The sequence below is a fragment of the Oncorhynchus gorbuscha genome, unplaced genomic scaffold (genome assembly GCF_021184085.1).
Source record: "Oncorhynchus gorbuscha isolate QuinsamMale2020 ecotype Even-year unplaced genomic scaffold, OgorEven_v1.0 Un_scaffold_346, whole genome shotgun sequence".
In the NCBI taxonomy this organism is placed as follows: Eukaryota; Metazoa; Chordata; class Actinopteri; order Salmoniformes; family Salmonidae; genus Oncorhynchus; species Oncorhynchus gorbuscha.
Window position 1 is genome coordinate 517,848 of NW_025745205.1, and position 10,253 is coordinate 528,100.

The 10,253-nt window shown below is 43.9% G+C and overlaps 1 protein-coding gene across 1 annotated transcript; it reads right to left on the minus strand.

The window, feature by feature from the left end:
- Positions 1-562: 562 nt before the first annotated feature.
- On the minus strand, positions 563-8,802 carry LOC124017869. The gene is made up of 5 exons (XM_046333118.1): positions 7,308-8,802; positions 5,613-5,749; positions 5,016-5,228; positions 1,805-1,877; positions 563-1,701 (listed from the first exon to the last, which is right to left on the minus strand). The coding sequence occupies exons 1-5, from the start codon at positions 7,600-7,602 to the stop codon at positions 716-718; spliced, it is 1,704 nt and encodes a 567-aa protein (XP_046189074.1). The 5' UTR covers positions 7,603-8,802; the 3' UTR covers positions 563-715.
- Positions 8,803-10,253: the final 1,451 nt, after the last annotated feature.

The following is a 10,253-nucleotide window of genomic DNA, read 5'->3' on the forward strand; positions in this document are numbered from 1 at the left end:
TGCATTATTCTCAAAGACAAAATATGTTCATCTCATTTCCCATGAGTTGGTTTATTTCTCAAAACATCACAAAAAACGTTAACTTTAACACAAGCATGTTCCTTGTGACAATCTTATTCTGGCCTGATTATTTTCAACTACACAAATACTGTAGGAAGTTGTATAATAAAAAGTTAAACTTGATAGACAACATGATACTTACTGTATGTTGAACTAATATAACAATCTGCAGCAAACATTGAGTCATTCTTAAAAATAAAAATGTTTTACAAATTGCTCCAGAATACAAAATAATAGTGAATAAAAAGAACAGGTAACGACCTTTAATGCCGCCTGTAGGTGCTTGTCGGAACTGGGAAACCTCTGACTTGCTAACTGGTTGAACACGTGTATAACTAACAAGTCGAAAAATTCAGAGTTGCAGCATTTAGCCAGAGCAATCACACACCTCATTCAATTTCCAATCAATTCAGAAAACACAATCCTAAATCAACACAACAAATCAACACAACCTATCATTTCCTTGCGTGAACTGCCTGGTGTCTTATCAGATTGCTCAGAAAGGAGAAGTTTTTTCCACACTGGGTGCAGTGGAAACGTTTTTCCCCTGTATGGACACTCTGATGCACTTTCAGGTTGCTGGAATGAGAGAACTGTTTTCCGCATTGAGCGCATCTGAAAGGTTTCTCCCCTGTGTGTACTCTTTGGTGCCGCTTCAGGCCGCACAGCTGGCTGAACTGCTTCCCACACAGGGCGCACTCGTACGGTTTCTCCCCCCGTGTGAACCCTCTGGTGCATCTTGAGCTGGCACAGGTGAGGGTACTCCCTCCCACAGAAGGTGCACCTGTAGGACTTCTCCCTCTCCCCTCTGTCCTGATGAGTCCCAGTCCCGTCGCCGAGGTGGGTGTCGGGGGCGCTCCCAGGGAAATCCACCCAGGTGGTACTGCAGCTCCCCGGTTCCCTCGTCCAATGGAGCAGTGGCGGTGGTTGCGGGGTTCTGAAAGGTGCCGAGGCGGTTGTTGAATGCGCCGTCCAAGCCGATGGTGTAGAAGTGATTGTCAGATGAGTTCTGTCTCGCTGCTGGCTGGACACCTCGGTGAGGATGATGAAGATGATAAGTGTTACTCGAATGTCCTCCAAGAAGCATGGCATCTGCTTCACTATGCCCTCCTTGATGACGCCTGGGTTCCATGATGTCACCTTGTCTCCAGGACGAGGGCGTGCCATCCCCATATTCCCCCTCGTCAACATGGAGGGGGTCAATAACTATGACCTCAGACTTGACCTCTGAACTGCCCTGAGAATTCTCCTGTTCACCCCTCACCATCTGAGGAAGTGGGGGAATAGGGTTCACCTTTTTGAGAGGCGAGGGGCTTTCTAAGACTGTCTCGGCAGCATAACTAGAACAAGACGGCCGATCATTCGCTATATCACTGCCTCTTCGCTTACGGGAGTTTACAGGCAGATCGGTTGGTCTCTCGCGGTTTAGGCTGCGCTGCTGTTTAGCAACAGGTCCTGGACCTGTGAGTTGGAACACCTGGCTCAGGCTCTCAGGCTCTGGGTCTGACTTGAAAACATCGTCTGATCTGTTGACAGTCACTATGCTCTGTTTGGTTCTGAGCTGCTCAGTGAGCTCTGTTTGGTCCGTGTCTAGAGAGGTCGGTGTGTTTGGGTCTGTCATTCTGTGGCCACTATCAGTGCCTGAAGAGACAACAAAAGCATGATGGTCATATGCAGTCAAATAAAACAATGAGGTTGTCAATTATTATGTCATTTTTCATTACAGCAATCCATAAATCATTACCTGGGATCTCCCTCAGACCCTCTTCTTTCTTCCATGGCTGGAGGTCTCTCTCCCCTTCCACAGTAGATTTGGCCTGAAAAGAGGAGGGAGGAATTAAGTAGACAGACATGAGCTCTACAAAGCTCTCAAACAAATGCAGGTCTATTATAACTCAGATATTACTAGGCTATAATATTGATCTAATGGCTTGAATTAAGATGTTAATTTACTGATTCAACTCATGGACACAGAAAATCTGAAGCTTCTCTGTCCTCAAAACATTTGAAACTAAAATTGGGACTGCAATAATTTCCTGTACCCTTGAAAGGAAAACATAATTTGCTGCCAACTGACTGATTTCATTAGTAAGCAATGTGAGAATACACTATGTAGGGTCAATGTGAGAATATATATGTTGGGTCATTGTGAGAATATATATGTTAGGGTCAACGTGAGAATATCTATTTAGGGTCAACGTGAGAATATATATTTAGGGTCAACGTGAGAATATATATTTAGGGTCAACGTGAGAATATATATTTAGGGTCAACGTGAGAATATATATTTAGGGTCAACGTGAGAATATATATTTAGGGTCAACGTGAGAATATATATTTAGGGTCAACGTGAGAATATATATTTAGGGTCAACGTGAGAATATATATTTAGGGTCAACGTGAGAATATATATTTAGGGTCAATGTGAGAATATTTATGTAGGGTCAATGTGAGAATATATATTTTAGGGTCAATGTGAGTTTATTAGGTACACCACCCCCTTCACAAAAATGGTTCGCTCCTACAGACAGTGAGTCTGGTGGCCCTGGCTTGCTGAATAAAGCAGGCAAACAGGCATCAAAGCATTCAGTTACTGTTTGATTCAACGCTAGAATGGGTAAAACAAGCGACCTAAGAAACTTTGAGCATGGTATGATTGTCAGTGTCGGGTGAGGGGCCTCCTGAGTGACACAGCGGTCTAAGTCACTGCTTCACAGTGCTTGAGGCATCACTAAAGACCCGGGTTCGATCCCAGGCTGTGTCATAACCGTCCGTGTCCGGGAGTCACAGGGCGGCGCACAATTGGCCTAATGCCGCCCGAGTTAGAGGAGGGTCTGGCTGGGGGGGCTTTACTTGGCTCATTGCGCTCTAGCGACTCCTTGTGGCGAGCCCGGCGCCTGCAGGCTGACTTCGGTGTTTCCTCAGACACATTGGTTTGGGAGGACGCATGACTCGACTTTCGCCTCTCCCGAGCCCGTTAGGGAGTTGCAGCGATGAGACAAGATCGCAATTGGATATCACAAAATTGGGTAGAAAAAGTGGGTAAAAAATTTAAATAAATAAGAAGCACCATAATTCTTTGAAAAATATTTATTTATTGAGGGAAGTATAGGATTTAATGAACAGATTGGTACAAAAGGACAGTTTTTCACACTCACAGTACAAATGCAGAATCTGCTATGTTGTGAGGCACGCAGTATTCTTATGAGAAAACAACCACTAACAACATTAAAAGTGATTGTGAGTGATGCTGTTGGCCTTGAAGGAGCCAAGGAACTAAGAAAACTTAACAGTTTATGCCGATAATGTAAACATTTGTATTGTAAACCAGCCTTGTCTCATAGACTAGATGTCTATATTACATCAAAATCTGTGACCCTCAAATGAATATATGTTACGTTTGGTACAGTTACATAAGAAAAAAGGTTCCTTAAGACAAAAATGAAAGGAGTGTGGTTGGTCGGCGTGGATGGGTGGGTGAACAACGCAAAAGTCTAGCAACCGAAAGGTTGAGTGTTCAAATCTCATTATGGACAACTTTAGCTACTTTGCATTTTAGCTAACCCTTCCCCTAACCATAACCCTTTAAACTAACTCATAACCTTAACCCAGCTATCTAATCACCTAGCTAACGTTAGCCAACACAAATTGTAATTCGTAACATGTCATACGTTTTGCAAATTTGTAGCGCTCTGCAAGAGCCGACTAGGTAAAAAATCTGTCGACGTGCCCTTGAACAAGGCACTTAAGCCTAATTGCTCCTGTAAGTCGCTCTGGATAAGAGCGTCTGATAAATTACTAAAATGTAACAAATGCTAAAAACATTTTTTTAACATGCAATAGATAGACTAAGGAAAACATATGACAACGTTTGAACTCATGATATTGCTATAACAGCCTTTTTCAATAGGAATTTCTTGCTTCTGTGTCAGTTCTCAATGATGAAGCTTCTGATGTCTTTTCAGATTGCTGGAGTGGGAGAACCTGCGTCCGCAATGTGCACAACTGAAGGGCTTCTCCCCAGTGTGGACGTTCAGGTGCATTTGGAGCTGCCTGGTGCACACAAAGCTCTTCTCACACAAGGTGCAGGCGAACCCCCGCTTCCTGGTGTGGACAACAGCATGCTGCCGCAAGCCGCTCTCATGGACAAACTACTTATGGCAGTTCGGGCAACTGTACGGTTGTTATACGGTGCATAGTCTACCGTGTGTGGTGAGATTAATCAAGTGAGAGGAAATTGTCGTGCTTGGTCTAAAATACCAACAGGAAGTGAGGTATGAACTGGTTGTTGAGCTCCTCTTCCTGGTATTTCAGAGTGTCTATGGAGGCTTGTCAACGAACACCAAACTAGCTCTGTTGGCCTCACCAACATTTCCTGTGTCAAGATGCATGCATGTATTTATCTCTGAGGACCGAAAGCTGGGTGAAACCAATTGCGTCATGTTGTCTCTCATCGATTTGTGGTGATTCATTGGTGCGTTTCTGTTAAACACTCCCACTCCCTGCTTATTTCCAGTCCCATTGTCCTGTGGTTTAGTAGCTGTACCCACCTGACCCCACTCTAAATCTCTATCTACCTGCTGCACACTGGATACAGAGTCAATCACTATCACATGTTCTGATGAAGAATGGAATGACTTGGGGGTAAACCTGTGGTTTTCTAACCCTACACTTCTCATTTCTATGTCTGAGCTATTCTGTGTTTCTGGGCCCACTGGGCCATTCCCTAGGTCCATTACTTTAGTGTGAGCAGCAGAGGTGCCATCATCAGCCGCTACTACTTCTCTCCACACCTGGTTTAAAGAACCTCTTAAGAAATTGAGGTCCCTGTTCATGTCACACTTAGTGTCCAGACTCTGCCTCTCTGCTCTGGGTTTAAGTCCTGTAAACTGCCCTGGTCCCTGGTTCACAATCCCTGTTTCTGATTGAAGGAAGATGAGGTCAGATCCACTGACCTCCATAGCAGTGTGGATGCTGTTGTTGCCTCTGGGGCCACTGAGCTGGAAGGCGGGGTCCTCTGTGGTGGCTGCAGCCGGTTGGGTGGTTAGTTCTCTGCTGCCCTCCACTGTTCTAGCTGGGTGGCTGATCCTAGAGTCCTGGTCATCTGCTTCTCCCTCCACCTTGATGATCAGCAGGTCTGGTTCCCCTTCCTCTGTCTCTGCTGACTGCTGATGGGGTTAAGTGGGAGAGATGAGTGAGTGAGACACAGCATACACTATCTACTGAATGGAGATATGGGCATGACATGGGATATAGTGAAATTCATAGTAGTTGTCTTGTTGTTATTGTGTTCTAATCAGTGGTGTAGTGGAGGGTAAACTCCACTGTCTGTATTTTGCGTGAGCGTTTACAAACAGTTTGTGCAAAAATGCATTGAAAGTATAGAGAGTATTACTTTACTAACTGCAAACATCTCTGGTTATAATGTGCTGACATACACATCTATACAGACATAACCTCATCCCCAGGCAGAAGGAAGTGTCTGGTGTCCGAGACTAAAACAGATATAAGTCTGTGACAGTCTAAAATCGTCTATTAAAATTGGAACTTACCTCATCACTTATAGCATCCATATGCTTTGATGGAGAGACATCGTCTTGGTCCACGTCTATGGGCTGTCTGTCTCTTGGTATGCTGCTGTTCCCAAAACTCTTGTTGGAAAGTCTGTTTCTGCTTTGCCAAGTAGGTCCTGGAAATAAAATAATAATAATTAGATCTACATGGCCAAAAGAATGTGGACACCTGCTCGTCAAAACTCTCATTCAAAAATCATGTGCATTAATATGGAGTTTGGTACCCCCTTTGCTGCTATAACATTCTCCACTCTTCTGGGGAAGCTTTCCACTGGATGTTGGAACATTGCTGCAGGGATTTGCTTTAAGTCGGGAACTGAAGTTGGGCGATTAGGACTGGCTCACAGTCAGCGTTCCAATTCATCCCAAAGGTGTTCGATGGGGTTGAGGTCAGGGCTCTGTGCAGGCCAGTCAAGTTCTTCCACACAGATCTCAACAAACCATTTCTGTATGGACTTTGCTTTGTGTAAGGGGGAATTGTCAAGCTGAAACAGGAAAGGGCATTCCCAAAACTTTTGCCAGAAAGTTGGAATCACAGAATTGTCTAGAACGTAGTTGTATGCTGAAGTGTTAAGATTTCCCTTCACTGTAACTAAGGGGCCTCGCCAAAACCAGTCCCAGACCACTATTCTTCCTCCACCAAACTTTACAGTTGGCACTATGCATTGGGGCAGGTAGCGTTCTCCTGGCATCCGCCAAACCCAGATTCGCCCGTGGGACTGCTCGATGGTGAATAGTGTTTCACCACTCCAGAGAACGCGTTTCCTCTGCTTCAGAGTCTAATGGCAACAAGCTTAAAACCACTCCAGCCGATGCGCTTGGTATTGCACATGGTGATCTTAGGCTTCTGTGCGGCTGCTCGGGCCATGTAAACCCATTTCATGAAGCTCCCGACGAACAGTTTTGTGCTGATGTATTGTCCAGAGGCAGTTTGGAACTCAGCAGTGAGTGTTGCAACCGAGGACAGACCATTTTTTATGTGCTTCAGCACTCTGTGTTCCCGTTCTTTGACCTTGTGTGGCCTACCACTTCACGGCTGAGCCGTTGTTACTCCTACACGTTTCCACTTTGCAATAACAGCACCTACAGATGACCGGTGCAGGTCTGGCAGTGCAGAGATTTGACAAATTAAGTTGTTGCCAAGGTGGTATCCTATGGAGGTGCCACATTGAAAGTCACCGAGCTTTTCAGTACGGGCCATTCTACTACCAATGTTTGTCTATGGAGATTGCAATGGCTGTGTGCTCGATTTTATACATCTGTCAGCAACGGTGTGGCTGAAATTGCCGAATCCAATCATTTGAAGGAGTGTCCACATACCTTTATATATATAGTATATGACAGTTTAATCAATTATGATCACTTTCTATATGCTCCCATCCATCAATGGTCTTTTTTACAAAGAACATGGCAAGCATAATACGTTCATGACGTGTGTAATGTGTATATAGAGCTAGAGGGATCCTAGTTGTATTGACAGTACAAAGTAAGCATGAGACGTCATATATGGAATGTCAATAATACAGCTGGGCGCTAAATGTATTGACATTACATAAATCATGGAAGTATTATGCTTGCTTTGAACTTTGTAAAACACAATTGATGGTTGGGGTCAAATTGAAGATTGATGTAATTTAGTCTATGTGCACTGTCAAATTCATCATCATCACCAACCTGTCGTTGCAGTCTCTCGATGGTTGTGTCTGTTTAGGAGGCGTATTCCATGGAAGCGATTGTGGACGGACCCCTCTGAAAACTTTCTCTCAGCCCGAAACCTCGCGATCTGAAGTTCCATCAATTTCATATTTCTCCGGAGAAATTCATTCTCCTTGTGGCTTTGGGACATCTCCAGGTGTACAACAGCATAGCCATCGTCAACAACTTTGCAGATTTCGGCTACAGCCGCGTTGGCAAGCACCTCCATGATTGAGGCTATCTGCGCCTGGAACTCGACCACGGAACCCGACATTGTCCCCCGACGCTTTTGGTCCCTTTTCAATATGAAAACAGTCTTTATGTTTTGTATATTATGACGATATATAGTTATCTAGCAATCTAGTAAAACAAATACAATCATATCAGAAGCTAAACATCGACAGATAGCGTTTGTTTGTAGCTAGCTTTATTTTCCTCGTCACAGTAATGTAATCATATGCTGGGCTGTATCATTTAAAGTTTAACACCGCCACCTACCGTACAGGAGTGCTACAACAATGTTGTACCTACGAAAGAAACATGCTATTTCGTGTAAACATTTCATGATTTTTCATGATTTTTAAATTGTATTACTGTACTTTGGTTCACCACTGCACCAATACAAATAATAAGGATGTTTAAAATCTTCACCTGTAATAACTTATACATTATCAATCCACTTCGGACCAAGCATCAAGCCAGTTGAACTGAAAACTCAACCACTACACACAGAGGGTCATGTTCAATGTGGAAACCTTCCAAACTGTTAACACATGGACCCAGTTTTTATATGAGAAGTGTGGAGTTTTTTCCCTTACAACCAGGGCCAGGAGTTTTTTCACACCACGTGCCTATTATTACGCCAAGCGGAGATGTGTGAATTTGCCCCTAGATGCTGATCTTAGGTCAGTTATTATTTTATTTTCCACAACCAGTCAAGGTTAGGATTGGGAGAGAGGAAGCATATCCTAGATCTGTGCCTTGGGGAAACTTCACCCTGGAACACTCAGGGCAGCCCAACGTCAGGTGACCTGCCACCAGTGTGGACGAGGAGGTGCTTCTTCATGTTGCCGGACTGGGTGAAGTACTTCCCACAGTAGACGCATTGAAATGGTTTCTCTCCGGTGTGCACCGTCTCATGCATCTTCAGCTGGTGGCTGTGGGAGGAGCCCTTGAAGCAGTGGCTGCACCGGAGCTGCCTCTTGGCTGACATTAGCTGTTGCAGCTGCTTTCCTATACATTTCGATGAAGAAGTGGAGCCTGTTGAAATTCGGGAAGGGGGCTTGCTTCCCTCTTTAGGGAACCTGTTAGAGAGTAACCCTTGGGGATGAAAAAGCGGTTTCGGGTGGACAGTCCATTGAAATCTAGCAATTTGGACCAGTTCTCCCTCGCTCTGTGTTTTGAGAGTCAGGGGGACACTTCTTTGTCTGTCCAGACTCCTTTTTGACTGTAGATTTGGCCTGAAAAGAGCAGGGAGGAATTAACTCGACGGGCATGAGCTCTACAAAACTCTCCAAACAAATACAGGTGTATTATAACTCAGCTATTACTAAATCAAATCAAATTGTATTGGTTACATGCTTCAAATAGAACAGGTGAAGATCTTACGGTGAAATGCTTATTTGAGCCCATTCCCAACAGTACAGTTAAAAATACAAATATTTGCAAAATAAAAAAGTAAATAGTAACACAATTAAAACAATAACGAGGCTATATACAAGGAGTACCAGTACCGATTCAATGTTCCTGGGTTCGAGGTTGTTGAGGTAATACATTATAGTATGTACTTGTGGGTAGGGGTAAAAGTGACTAGGCTACATTATTGATCAAATGGATTGAATGAAGTTGCTCCTTTACTGACTCAACTCATGGACAAAGAAAATCTGAAGCTTCTCTGTCCTCAAAACATTTAAAACTAATATTGGTCTGCAGTAATTCCCTGTATCTTTAATAGGAAAATGTCCTTTCCTTCCAACTCCCTGATTTAATTTGGACGCAATGTGAGAATATACAGGTAACTGTCAAAATAAAGGAAACACCAACAAAGTTTCTTAATAGGGTGTTGGCCACCACAAGCTGCAAGAACAGCTTCAATGCACCTCGACATAGATTCTACTGGAACTCTACTGGAGGGATGCCACATTTCTTACTCGAGAAATTCCATCAATTTGGTGTTGTTGATGGTGGTGGAAAACGCTCCAGAATCTCCCATAATTGGCTTTCGTGAACTAACACTCGCTCTTCCCTTTTCCCCTCCTACTAGCCCTGACTCTGATCGCTAAAACATTTTAAAAATTTACTTTGTCTGTGATATGATAGGTTGTCCGACCTAGCTATCTAATTTTATTGGTCACATACACATATTGAGCAGATGTTATTGCGGATGTAATGAAATGCTTGTGTTCCTAGCTCCAACAGTTCAGTAGTATCTAACAATTCACAACAATACACACTAATCTAAAAGTAAAATAATGGAATTAAGGAATATTAGGACGAGCAATGTCAGAGTGGCATTGACTAAAATACAGTAGAATACATTATATACATATGCAGTATGTAAACATTAATAATGGAACACTGGTCACTTTGATTCCATGTCTATGTACATGTAGCCTCTAAGGGGCAGGGTTGAGTAACCGGGTGGTAGCTGGCTAGTGATGACTATTTAACAATCTGATGGACTTGAGATAGCTGTTTTTCGGTCTCTCGTTCCCAGCTTTGATGCACCTGTACTGACCTCGCCTTCTGGATGATAGCGGGGTGAACAGGCCCTGCCTCGGGTGGTTGATGCCCTTGATATTTTTGGCCTTTCTGTGACATCAGGTGATGTAGGTGTCCTGGAGGGCAGGCTGTGTGCCCCGAGTGATGCATTGGGCAGACCGCACCACCCTCTGGAGAGCCCTGCGGTTGCGGGCGATGCAGTAC

Excerpts from the sequence above, each read along its gene's own strand:
- LOC124017869 (XM_046333118.1), bottom strand. The coding sequence starts at position 7,602 with ATGTCGGGTTCCGTGGTCGAGTTCCAGGCGCAGATAGCCTCAATCATG. Across the intron at positions 5,750-7,307 it reads TCGAGAGACTGCAACGACAG|GACCTACTTGGCAAAGCAGA; the intron begins GTTGGTGATGAT and ends TTTTATTTCCAG. Across the intron at positions 5,229-5,612 it reads TGGATGCTATAAGTGATGAG|CAGTCAGCAGAGACAGAGGA; the intron begins GTAAGTTCCAAT and ends TAACCCCATCAG.